Source organism: Xenopus laevis, chromosome 1L (genome assembly GCF_017654675.1).
Source record: "Xenopus laevis strain J_2021 chromosome 1L, Xenopus_laevis_v10.1, whole genome shotgun sequence".
In the NCBI taxonomy this organism is placed as follows: domain Eukaryota; kingdom Metazoa; phylum Chordata; class Amphibia; order Anura; family Pipidae; genus Xenopus; species Xenopus laevis.
In genome coordinates, this window is record NC_054371.1 from 4,177,206 (window position 1) to 4,191,644 (window position 14,439).

A 14,439-nucleotide genomic window follows, 5' to 3' on the forward strand; every position below is an offset into this window, starting at 1 on the left:
TGTCTGTACTATTGGTACCGCTGACGTGTTCAAATTCCATGACTGATTCTGCAGCAAAAAGTCTAGGACCCCAAAAGGGCATCGGTGAATACCAGTGTCATCAGGGGTGACCTTGCTCACTGAAAGGTACTAACCAGTGGTCTCCTTGGGTTCCTTATTAACTGATGTTACACCATATCAGTGCTAATCCTTAAAACTGACTCAATTTTCTCATGCTTTTGACTGACAGTGCTGTTCTAAGAGGGAGGGACAAGACATATGACCTGGGTGGGATTTCTGGGTAGGTGTCTATGCTCACTTCTTTACTTGTTTATGAGGTGTTAGAAACATTTATTTTTATGTGAGTCTTTATGTTTTAGGAGGTATCCCTTATTGGCATGGCCCAGAGTGGAAGAGGACTACACACGGCTGAGACTGGGGTTTATTGATGATACACAGAAAGATGTGATTCTTGCCCATCGTGTGTGAAATCCCATTGGCTCATTTCCCTCCAATCAATGGCAACTTACTGACTGAAGCAAGCACTTTTAACAATATCTCTTGTGCTTCTTGACTTTTACAATTTTTTTAAATACCACCTTTACCCAAAATAAAGAAAACTTAAAGCATTTTGAATTGTAATGATTTTTTACTAAACATATGTACAAATATGAATCAATACTTTAAACATCCAACAAGATGTATTGATTACAAAGGTATAATTTTAATAAAAGATTTAAATAACATTTCCACACGAAATAGAAACAGTTACCATAGGCCTAGGGCACATCATAGACCCAGTATGACCATAAAATACAGCACTTTAGAAAGGGTTAAGTGGTTCCCCCCAAACACTTCTACTCTGCCCCTTCCACACCCCCACACCCCCTTGCCCATGGATGTTGGGAAGCAAGTGGGGGTGGTGGTGGTTGAGGTTCAGGAGATGGTCCAGGAACTGACCCTTCAGCAGACCCAGCAGAGGCAGCTGCATGCAGAATATGCCCCAGGAGTGCCAGCAGAGCATTTGTGCATGAGTTCTCACTTGCCAGCCACTGTGCTTCAGCAGCCATATGCTCCTGGTGCTGGTCCTCTCTATTCAGCCTACTTTGCTCAAAAGAATTCCTCAACACAACTACTTTGCACCTCAGGTCAGTTAGATGGCCATCAGTACATGCCATCCAGTGCCTTTGGTGGAGACTGTCATTGCGTTGAGAGGACAAAGTTGTTTAGAACAAAATTAAAACAAGAGCTTTATTCATTTATTTATTGCTAAGCCAGTACAGATGTTGGGACTGATTGGTCCTCTCCTGTGAAAAAGGGGTTGGGCTTGGAGTGAGCTCTCTGTGACCAGGAAGTGTGTGCAAGTTGGTGCAGCTTAGAAAACAGAGGAGAAACATGAAAAGATAATGAGTGGGGCATTTTACTTTAATGGATTGAGTTGACCCAATAGAGGCAGGTCATTTACAAATGCATCACCATGTGCAAAGTGCATATTTTGGATAAAAATTGTCTTGTTTTTTACCTATAATGCATAATTTTTTATCCTCACAATTCTAGTGTTTCTGCTGCCTTATGCTGAATGTTTGCCTGCCGTAATTGTGCCTTCTGCTTCATAATGAATGCAATTTCTTCTGGGTTTTCTTTTTGCATAGTTGTGCATTTTAACATAAACTTTTATGGAAATCCTTGAATTAATTCCACGCGTAGGGTTGTGACCAGTGTTCCCTGGTATCAATATGCTCACATGCATGTCATCAGAGAAGACTTATTGGCACATTAACACTAAGCAAAACTACACAGAAGTGCAAGAAGCACATTTTAGACAAAAGTACCTTTAATGAATGGCATCAATCTGCACAGCATGTGCATCCATTTTAGCATGATCCCACTTGTGACTGTCTTTATAAATGGCCCCTCAGGTTTCCTTGATATTCAGATTGCTGGTGAATAGGGATGGGCAAATTTGACCTGTTTAGTTTCGCCAAAAATTTGGTGCTGGCAAAATGTCGCTGACGCCCATTAAAGTCTAAGGGCGTCGAACCCAAAGATTAAAGTATTTTAATTTGTGTTGACACAATCTCAGACTCGAATGCACAGAGCTTTATTTATGAGCATTGTAGTAGTGTTCTATCCAGGAAAGCCCTGGAGCTATAAGTGCAAGGGCTGTATAACAAAGAGTCCAAATGTGCAACAGTGGTGGTGGATATAACGACTGATCTCAAGTCTTCACTGAAGATCAGCAGAGCATTGTAGCAATCTCTTATGGAATTCTGGTTTTAAATATTGACTTGGGGTGAGGCTGACAAGGTCTTATTTAGTTGATAAAATGTGAATAATTGCTGTAGCCATTTTACATCATTTCTAGCTCCTGCGTTTCATTAAGGTATGTAACAATGGGGTTCAGTGGGATGGCTGAAAGTGAATCAAGTCATTTGAGTAGTCCCCTTGTCCCCATATATATATATATATATATATATATATATATATATATATATATATATATATAGTGAATAAAGTACCCACTCTTGTAAAATATAAGGATATTATAAGTTACCGAGGAGTTTCATGACCATATAAAAACACGAGGCCGAAGGCCAAGTGTTTTTATACAGGTCATTGAACTCAAAGGTAACTTCTAATATCCTCATATTTTACAATTGGGGGGTAAATTATTTATTATAATACACAAGTTTCAGTGAGTCATGTGACAGAAATGACATCAGAACTCACCGTTTATAAGGATATAATTTACAAGATATTCATGGCTTTTGTGTATTATATATATATCAGTATAGTTTATTAACTGTAAGCTCTAATGAGCTGTACCCACTTCAATGTATTTGTATGTTTGTTCTATAACATCTTTGTAAGAAACTGTGGATTATGTTGGTGGTTCATAAATAGCTGTTAACAGTAATAATCTTATTGTACAGTTACACCGATATCTAAGAAATGTGCGCTTCACTGAACCTTGTGGAACAGAAATTAATTTCAATGAGCTCAACAAATCTCCTGTGAAGTACGGAATTTTAACTTGGCCTATTTATTTTGACTCAAACAAACAAATACCAGTCGGTGAATATTTTTGGTCAGGTTCTGGAAGTTCTCTTGAAATTGATATCCAAAACATATTTTGGAAGAAAAACACCAATAACCAGGTAAGAATAATTTCATATGCTGTTTGTAGAAGAACAAATGCATTATTGTTTTATGTTAAAAAGAAAAACAGAAACTAGGGGGTCCCATCCACTAAAATTTTCTGATGCCATTTTTATGCAAAATTAATGGAAAATGACATCATCAGCATTATAGAGGATGTTATAAAATTACTAATTGGCAGAATCACATTTCCTCCCCAGTGATATTGGATTGGAACTGCATGAGCACCCAATGATAACACATTACAGATTGTAAATAAATCAAGGAATTTACAAATTAAGATTTGCTATCAGGCATTCATGTTGGCATAGAATAGATCTTAGCATCTATTTATATTGAATTTCAAGGTTCTCTGTTTTCACGTGCTCACTTCATGATGTTCATTGTGATGTAATGATGCCACAACCAAGAGTGTCACCATTTTCAATCTGGCAGTGACAAAGTGCTGAACAGTGTTCCTGACACAATGGGGCTCATTTATCAACACTGGGCAAATTTGCACATGGGCAGTTACCTCTAGCAACTAATCAGTGATTAGCTTTTTAAAGTCAGCTGCAAGTAGAACAATATAAGCAGCAATCTCATTGGTGGCCATGAGTTACTGCCCATGGGCAAATTTGACACATTACCTGCTATAAATTTTTAATTCTAGGCTCTGGAATGACACTTTGTCCACAGTTGACCTCCACATCAAATCAGCCAGTCTTTTACACTTTTGTACATTTTCTGTATAGGTGCCATTGTATGAAAGAGCACTTTCTGATGATTTATGGAGACAAAAAGGAACACCAAGAGCCCCAATAGTGTAATATGTTTTTACAAGGAGTAATGGTAGAGTAAACAAGTTAATACTCACAAACCAGGGTTACCGATAGGCAACCACTGTTTGGCAGGTGGGGAGATTATCCTGACCCCACTCAGGAATAAAACGTCGCTCTCTGTAGAAGAAAAAAAAGGGGATGATACCCCTCCACTCGGGGTGGACTCGATATAGTAGTAAGACAAAACAGAGGCGCCAAAAGGATAAAAATAGCTAAAAGCACTTAAAAACCCAATGGGTAATTCAGAGGAGGTAGTAATGAACTTACCTCCTCCAAGCAGACACCAACGAAAGTGGTAATTTTCAATAATAGTTTATTCACAAAATTACCACTTCCTCTGAATTACCCATTGGGTTTTTAAGTGCTTTTAGCCATTTGTATCCTTTTGGCGCCTCTGTTTTGATGATTTATGACTTTTTGAAACTCTAAAAAAAAGGCAAAAGTATGATTTTAAATCTCATAATTATGACTTTTAATCTCATATCTGTGACTTTAAAACATTTAAATTATGATTTTTAACCTCATAATTCTGACTTTTAAATTTATAATTTTGACTTTAAAATGTCAAATGATTTTAAATCTCCTAATTATGATTTTAAAATGTCAAAATTATGACTTTTAATCTCATAATTATGACTTTAAAAAGTCAAAATTATGGTTTTTAATCTAATAATTATGACTTTAATCTAATAATTATGACTTTTACATTTATAATGTTAAAAGTCATAATTTTGACTTTTAAAAGTCATAATTATGGAATTAAAATCATAATTTTGACTTTTTAAAGTCATAATTAAGATCATAATTAGGGATCAGTGATTTGACCCATTTCAGTCGCCAAATATTTGCCATTGGTTGAAAAATCGCTGAAAAGTATTAAAGTATATGGGCGGCAAATTTTTTTGATGCGTATGCAAAAAGTTTTTTGATGTGCAACATTGTTTGACGTCTATAGACGTCATTTCTAAGGCAAAACTCGTCGAAAGATTTGCTCATCCTAAGTCATAATTTTGACTTTCTAAAGTCAATTATTATATTAAAAGTCATAATTTCAACTTCTTAAATTCATAATTATGAGATTAAAAATCATAATTCTAAGTGTTAAAAGTCATAGATCATCAAGTTTTTTTTGTTGGCCCCAGTGCTCTCTGTCATGCTTCTTCAGCTCATGCTCCTGTCCCTATAAGTGCTGGGGAGCCCTGGAGCTACTGTCACCTTTAACATGGAAATAATTTCAGAGTTTGTACGTTTGGTTGTGCCAATCAGAGCACCAGACCTGTAGCAAATAATTGTAATGTATTGTAAGTAAGGAAACAACAGCTCAATAGAAATTAAGGACAAATGGCCACATAGATATGGACACTATTTACTGTGCATTTAACTAAAAGATAATCTGATTACATATTTTACATCTGTTTTACAACTTTTTTGTTGGCTAAATAATAAGCAAATTCCTTATGAATCTCTTGCATATGTCAACACTTCTTTTTCGTTTCATTACAAGTACAGAAGAATGAAGGTTTTTTGGAAAAAGGGTTCTGGAAAATATATATTTTAAAAGAAGCAGCTGCTTTTCAGCCTGACAAGTCTTTTACCACCCCTCTTACCCCCTTAACCTGCCAGCTAGTCCAAATGAATTGTATTAGATATAATACACTGTGCTACCATGTATGCAAAATATAGGGAAGCCGGGACATCTCTTTAAAAGAAAAAACATATTAAATTGACATGCCACATGGTTGGTCAGTAATTCTTGTGCTATATGATGCATACATTCTCATAAAAGCAGAATGAGTAAATATGTATTACTACATCAAATGAGTAAACTACAAATCATTAGTAAAAGTAGATTTTAAAGTAAAAAGAAATGTATTAAAGTTGACTAAAAACTATTACCTGAAAACATCTTATCCCCCACATGTTCTCAGACCTGTGCCTGTCATCCAGTCATAATGGTACCATGAATCTCATTGTATCAGGTTAAGGATTCAAGTTTCATAACTGAAAGTCTCGGGAAAAAAGAAGGTGAATATGCTGAGGAACATTGTATGTTGCTTACAAGAGGTGTGGTAGGCCCCTTTTTCTGTTTAGGGATGGCTCTTGTTGATTGCCCTGAGGAATTAGCCCTTGCTTACTGAAAGGTCGCTTATTCACCCAATCTGGGCCACCATCTTTAACCCAGCAATATAACAACAGTTCCAATCTAGGGATTGGTGAATTTGACCTGTTTTGCTTCACCAAAAATTTGCCATCTGCAAATATTCACCAAAAGGCATTAACGTTTATAGGTGACATTTTTGTCTGAAGTGCGCCAATTTTTTTTGACACACTTCTTTTTTTGACGCTTGTCATTTTTTAATCATTGAAGTCTATGGGCGTCATTTCCATGGCGTAACTTGGTGAAAAAATGTGCTCATCCCTATTCCAATCTTGTGACATAAAATTAACCACCTGCAGAGATGTGATCCATGGGTACCATTGTGACTTGATCATATTTTCACACCAGAATGAGTTTTAGCTAACACCTACAGTACCTAAAGAAGTTCAAACCATTGTTATTGGATATTGGTGGTTATATAAACCTTAAAGGTTTAAAATACATGTTTTCAACATAACTTGTAATGAACCCCCTGAACCTACTTTTTGCATGATTAAATACAGTATAAAGAGCTAAATAGTCAATAATATAGGTAACACAATTTGTATTCTGATTTGTAGATTCTAAAGTCCCAGTGTTCTCCAAACTGCCCTCCCGGCTACAGAAAAGTCACAAGGGAAAGAGCGCCGCCCTGCTGCTATGACTGTGCCAGATGCTCAGAGGGGGAGATCTCCAACTTAACTGGTAACTAGTCATATTGAAAATTGAAAACAATAAACAGTTGAAATATGGATATGCTGCAAAGTAGGGAAATGTCTCTGTGTTTACTGTGGCTCTTCCTCACTTTGCAGCATACAGTATTCTTGTGTTGGCAATTTATTGTTTTCTAGATAACTGTGGGGTGCTGTACCCCTTATAAATCTGGAGCACCAATAATCTAAGGAGAGGCCAGATGTGCCTGTGAGCTTTGTATCTAATGTTGTAAATACCTATGGTTACAATACTTAGGATTGCAATGAAAGTTACATAGTTTATAGTTTGTTGGTCCATGGTTCAAATGTGGCAAAAAAAATTAGCCAAGATCTATCCAGATAATTACAAATCAGATTTGGATTCAGTCGTTGCATGAGTTGCTAATTGAGCCCTATAAATTGATCTTGTTCAAGTTTAGAACTTATTTCATAAAGAATAAGCATCATAATACTGCTTCATGATACCAGGTAGTTTCTAAGCAAAACAAAACAGAAATGAGCCATGGTTAGTGATGAGCACATCTGCCCTGTTTGCGACAAATTCCTGTAACTGCTAAAAATGTGTGAAACAGCAAAAATTGTGCCAAATGTATTAAATGCATTATATGTATTTTTTGTAGCAAAATAGTCAATGGGCGATTGAAATTGCATTACATTCAATGGCCAATTTTTCTCACTCGAAATGCATTGAAGTGAATGGGTGGGTTTTCTTATATTTTTTTCTCTAGTAATTTTTTTTTTTCGCAGTGAATTTTTGTCAATCTCAATGTCAAAATGTTGAATTTCGCCATGAATCAATGGATGGCAACAAAAAATGTGCTCATCACTAGCCAAAAACATTTTGAGACTGGTCTTACTCCCTTTACTGAAATATTTTTCTTTGTTTACATTAATATGTAGTGGATGTTAAAATACAAATGTTTGTTCTTTTTTCAGTTTGTTTTTGGACACAAACAAATGTTTTGTTCTTGAATAGGTATGATCGAATTTTTTCGCTAAGCTTCAGCGCAGAAATGACTCCCATAGACTTCATTGGGAGAAAAAATTTGACAGCCATAGACTTTTATTTGGTGAATTTTTACCGGCAGCAAATTTTTGGCAACGTGAAATGAGTCAAATTCACCCATCCCTATTCTTGACTTGTTTCCGAATAATCTGCAGCAAATTTTGTAACTGTACTAAATCTGCTATATCCAGTTACTTATTTCAACTTGTTATTCATTTTAAATTAGAAGACAATACAATGTGCCAATTGGGTGAGGCCATGGGTCAGCTTAAGTATTGGACATCATTCTGTAACTGAGACCTCATATTGATCCTTAAGATCTATATGTGATGACTGTATCAAACATGTTAATGCTTTATATTTTCTTTGATAAAAAATAAAAAGTTTAAGTTACAAAAAAAAAAGTGGTTCAGTTATAATCTTAATCTAACTTTGTAACAGGTCATGTTACAATATTCCTAACTCTGACAACAGATTTATTCTTTGTTTGCAGATAAAGAAAATTGTCTAAAATGTCCCATCTATGAATGGTCAAATAATGAGAAAACCATGTGTATTGAGAAGCAAACTGAGTTCCTCTCATATGAAGGTGATTCCCTAACTCTGGTCTTTATTGTCCTCTCTGTGGTGTCTATTTTATTAGTGACAGTTATAACAGGAATTTTTATTTCATTCCGAGACACTCCATTAGTGAAGGCCAACAATCGCAATCTGAGCTTTATTTTCCTTTTCTCCATCAAGCTGAGCTTCCTCTCTGTGTTTTTGTTCCTTGGTCGCCCATCTGATATAACCTGCATCCTCCGACAAACCTCTTTTGGGATCAGTTTCTCCATAGCTATGTCTTCTGTCCTGGCAAAAACAATTATGGTTTGTATTGCTTTCAAAGCCTCCAAGCCTAATAGTCCTTGGAGAAAATGGTTGGGAGTCAAAGTCACATATTTTATAGTCATTATTTGTTCATTCATTCAGTTTCTAATTAGTACTATCTGGCTGACCATTTCTCCCCCATTCGTGGAGCTCAACATTCTGTCTGAACCTGGAAAAATCATCATTCAGTGCAATGAGGGCTCTGTCATTGCCTTCTATATTGTCCTCTCCTACATGGGATTGTTGGCATCTGTGAGTTTCATTGTAGCTTTCTTGGCTCGGACATTACCGGACAGTTTTAATGAGGCCAAGTACATCACTTTCAGCATGCTGCTCTTCTGCAGTGTTTGGATCACAATGATCCCGGCCTATCTGAGCACCAAAGGCAAATACATGGTGGCAGTGGAAATATTTGCCATAATCTCTTCAAGCTGTGGCCTTCTCTTCTGTATATTTCTACCCAAATGTTACATTATTATATTTAAGCCAAATAGGAATACAAAGCAATATTTACTGGGGAATAATAAATAGAGAACTTTATCAGCAAACATGACTTATTTGGTATGATTTTATATGCAATAATCTATAATCTTTGAGTTCTATATTTGGCTAATATATTTCAATGCAAAGTAGGATAGTCTCACATTCTCTTTGATACATAAAAAAATGGATACAGAAAATAATATCTATACACAATAAATGTTTTAGATAACAACTGTATCTTACATGGCTAATTGCCATCAAGTTCATTACCCATTAATGCAGCCTCCTAAGGGAACTCTGAAATTATCACCATATTATGATGGTCAAAGATAGGAGGAAGAGGAGGATGGGTCAAGCAGGCAGAAGGAATGCTCATGGATGGAATCTAATGAAGGCTTATGAGGCTAAGCCTCCTGTGTCTGGTTGCTATGCTAACAAAGGAGTAAAGGTACAGAGTAGCACTGCACAGAGCCTGTATTATGTATTCCACTTTGCACATACTACTAGGACATTTTCTAGTAAAAAAAAAAAAAAAGCCTGTAAAGGTCTACTCTATACCGAAACTCTAAAGGTAACTGGTAATCATGTAATTTTGAAATAGAAAATACTGAAAGCTTGCGCTTTGCATCATTTTATTTCACACAAGTCTCACCAGGGGAATTCTAAACAGTTTGTCACTGATATTGGGATTCCCCAACTATACGAAAGGTCAAGACCCTTAAATTAACCTTGTGCATTCAAAATCTTCATGGTTAATACTGGTACTGCAACCATAACACAGTTTGGAAGGTCTATATTCTGAGAATTTTTAATGGGAAAACGTATGTTTTACTCCACTTACTAAAATGTGTAGTTTTTAATACATTTCTGTAAATAAACAAAATAATTGCATTTACAGCATCTCACCGGAAATTTTTTAGGGTGCAAAGGTGAAACAGACAAAATAAGAATACTGGTATGGGATCCGTTATCGGGAAACCGGTTATCTAGAAAGCTCTGAATTATGGAAAGACTGTCTCCTATAGACTCCATTATAATCAAATAATTCAAGTTTTTAAAAAAAAAAAAAAATTCTGTAATGATAAAACAGTATTTTGCACTTGATCCAAACTAAGATATAATTAATCCTTTTTGAAAGCTTATTGCTTTTATTTAATGTTTACATGATCTTCTAGTAGTCTTAAGATGTGAAGATCCAAATTATGGAAAGGCCCATTATCCAGAAAACCCCAAGTCCCGAGCATTCTCGATCTTGAGACTTTATATATTACGGGATTCTTTACTAAAACTAGATAAATCTATTTATTTTTATTAAAACATATTTGACCAAACTCCCTTACATGAATTGAACTCATTTCTCAATTATTTTTCTCGAAAAAATCGGAACAAAAAAATCACAGTGCAGATCACAATGCCCCTAAATGTCAAATATTCATAGAATAATTAAATCATGTGGCATGTATCGCCGATATATTACATGGAGGAAAAACCCAAATAAATTAATTTCTACTAGGATTGTGACATCTAACACTTACACAAAGGTAAGTATATTACACATTATTGCCCAGATTTATCAAAGGTCAAGTTTTAGAAGTTTGTGAAGTTTTTTATACCTCAAATGAACTCACAACTCCAATGATTTCTGATTGAAGAAAAAACTCAACAGGGAAAAACTTGAATCAGTGATCTCGGTGAACAATATGAAAACTTGAATTAATCAAAAAAAAAGCCAGCACCCTCTCTGCCTTTCTCATGTGCCTTCTGGAATGCACAATCTATTTGCGATAAACTCATTGCAGTTCATTATCACTTTATATCCAAATATATTAACCTTCTCACTGTAACTGAAACACGGCTCACTCCTACTGACACTGCTTGACCTGCTGCCCTGTAGACTTGTCATTTTGTCAATCGCTGCCTAGACCATCACAGTGGTGGGGTTGGAATTCTTCTCTCCCCAAATGTAGGTTTCAAACTCTAACCACGCCAACTTCTCATTCCTTCAATTCTTTTGAAGTCCACAGCATATACTTACAGTATTTTGGTCTATCTCGGTTGATGTCTGTCCTGCCATGCTTTAAACCTCATTGACTCTGCCTATACTCTATATCACTTACTTTCATTAAAGATAGACTTTGGGTGCTGCCTGGGCTTGCTGCTGCCAGATGGGACTGCTACTGCTAGATCCCTGTCTCTGCTAGATGTGTGGAGTAGTGGGGACCTGAGAAGTTTCAGCATGGGGGAAGACCTCTAACAGTTTTGAGCACAGAGCCCTCTTCAACTGACCCACCCTCCTCTCTCTTTCTGGCTAGGTAAAAGGAACTCCCCCACCTTTCCCTTGTAATGTGGGTCAAGTAAAGTGACCATCCAATAATCATCCTGGTCTTTGATAGTACAGATCTGGGCATCACTCCGGAGGCATGTCTGCATATGTGCAGACATGTAGATGATGTGCCCCCAACCAACTTCTTCTGCACTGCCCTCAAGATGCAGCAGGTCATCTTCCTCCTCCACCTGCTCTGTGACCTCCCAGCAACGCACAATAGATGGAGTGGCTGGGTGGCGTGTGCCCTGCTCCCCATGTTGTGCAGGCACGTAGTCTTCCTCTCTCTCATCCTCCTCATTGTGCAAAACTTCCTCCTGCCTCCCAGCCTCTTCTGACTGCCTATGGGGCCTACTCTTCTCCTCCTCCTCAGGCAGATCACCCTCCTCTAGCAGGATGTCCAACGTACGCTTGAGGAGGAAAACCAGGTATATTACATCACTCACACACGCATTGTCCCTGCTAACAAAGCGTGTGGCCTGTTCAAAGGGGGCAAGTACTCAGCAGAGCTGTCTCATCTGCTGCCACTGTTTGTCACTAAAATACAATAAATCTGCCCCTTAATACCCCCGGCACTGTGCTCCGGCAGGTAATTGTTGACCACCCAGCAATTACTATATTGCCTAGACTGGGCATGGCACGTGGACTGGGCTGTTGTGGGGGTTGGATGCCCACAGCCATCACCATGGCCTCTTTCTCTCCCTAGCCCACCGTTGCTCCCACCGCTACCCATAGCTCCCACCCCGCCCTTCATCCCTCTCCCACGGCCCATTATACTGGGCTCACCTAAACTAAAAATTAATAAATAAGGGGGGCTTTGGATATTTGGAGGAAGGAAAGGAGAAAAAAAATAAAACCCTAAACTATAACCCCTCAGCAGAAGTGTGTACCCACAAGGAATACACACACAGACAAAGATAGTTAGCCCTAACAAGGGCTATTGGGTGGTGAGCAGGCAAGCAGAAGAGGGAAACCATTAAACTGAAATCCACAACATCCACTTACATTGACTCAGAAAGAAAAAACTCCTCTAGCTAATAAAACACAAATTCTCTCTATCTCCTGCTCTCTCTAACCTCTACCAAAAACGCACAAAATGGAAACTACATTAATTGTTCCTCCCACTAAAATCATTGCTTCTTTGTTTCCTCAATTGGCCAGCCAGATCGTTCCAGTCCGAATGAATCCCTAAGGTGTTCCATGTGCCTCTGGTGAAACCAACGACCGCTAATCAATTCTCATTTGAACAGTCTCCTTCTTCTTCTGTCACCATGGATGGTCAACAGGAATACAAAGTGGAAAAAACTTTGGACTTGGAGATTGTCCAGAGGTTCCTTACAATTCCTGATCCATTGGAAAAGTTTTGGTCCAGAAGAGTTTTCCTGGGTAAAACATTCTGATGTCTACGCTCTTTGGTTGGTGCGAGACATAGTGGTACAGTGCCCCCCCCTGTGGGAGGGGATACTGTCAGGAACACCCAATGGTGCTACCGTCCTATTTGGTGCATGTTCAAGATGGCGGAGCCCATAGCTACCACTTGGATAGCGGTGCCAGTGCTCTGATGCTGGTGTGCAGATGTATGATATCATGACACCACATTTGCCGCCAAAACAGAAAAGGATGCCAATGGCATTCTTGGGTGTTCATAATTCTATTAAATTGATTACTGGACTTTTTACCCTTGCTTGAACCTTTGACTATTGAAATACTGCCTGAATCCTGATTACACTTGTTCCTGCTCCCTTTGGTTACCGTGAACTTAACCCTAGAGCTTCATCCTTGGTCCGGACTTCTCCGGACTTGGAGACGCAATGCTCCTAACAGAAAGACCCTAAATTATTATTAGCACTATATTAAAACCCAACAGCTAAAATTTTTGTCAAAAGGAACTTTATCACTACTAGTTGCAATAAAAAAAATTGATAGGGTTTTTACCATTGATATTTAAATGGAGACTTTAGTGGAAAAAAGGGGATGCAAGTTTTTCTGACAGTTACTAGCAAAAACCTCTTGAGGTCTGAATGGCTAAAACACATCAAATAGGATCAGTGCAGCTCCCATTGACTTCCATAGGACCTTGATTGCATTTACTTGCCAAAGCTTAGTATATAGAGTTTTTCATTGTTTTTAAGCTTATCCTTGATTTTAAGAGTTTTACAGAAATAAAATAAAGTCACAAATTTTTAAAGAAAATTTTTGGAGACATTCGTAAAAAAAAAAAAATAGAAATATTTGAAAGTTAGTAAACAGACCCCTAAGATTATACATAATTAAGAAGATAATTTTGCAGATGATTTGATTTTTTTGGTCATGCAAGTATTTTACATGAATGGGGCTTGATGCACAACTGGTTCTAAAATTATGCTTAATGCCTTTTTTATATGTGGGAGTTGAAGACTCTTGACTGAGTGGTTGCTTAGATTGTTCCCTTATTCCCTGAGTGGGCACTTTATAGGGGACAATGGATAGATCAATAGCATCATATCACACTGCTAAATAAGGTAGCAATAATAATGAATAGAAATGGGTTCTGAGCGGCAAATGGATGGAAGTAAAAGTCAAATCACTGATACATAAGTAAGACTTGCATGGACTTTATAGAGCAGATCCACATTATCTGTATCTTTCATTTTTTTGACAAAAAATATAATGCAATATATAAGATTTATTTTCCTATATCATGTATTATGTTAACATTATAAATTACTTAGCACTAGATGTGTTTATAAGTTAAGAATAAATTCATGTAATAAAAGACTATTTCAGACATTGATGTTTATGATAGCTAGAGAGTCAGGAAATAAAATTCAAGGAAAATAATTGTAATTATATTTTATAATAAGACAATTACAGAGTTTATTTGTAGGTAACAAAAAAGAAAATGGGGGGGGGTAGGAATTGGTTCCTTGCAGGTTCCACATAGAGCAGACTAGAAATATCACCAGGCAGAG

General features: G+C 37.2%; 1 protein-coding gene across 1 annotated transcript; it reads left to right on the top strand.

The window, feature by feature from the left end:
* Positions 1 to 874: 874 nt before the first annotated feature.
* LOC108704775 (vomeronasal type-2 receptor 26) lies at positions 875 to 9,003 on the top strand (the record flags this gene model as incomplete). The annotated part of the gene is made up of 2 exons (XM_018241447.2): positions 875 to 1,127; positions 8,309 to 9,003. Coding segments are annotated over exons 1-2 (948 nt in total), but the record flags the coding sequence as incomplete, so codon positions are not given.
* Positions 9,004 to 14,439: the final 5,436 nt, after the last annotated feature.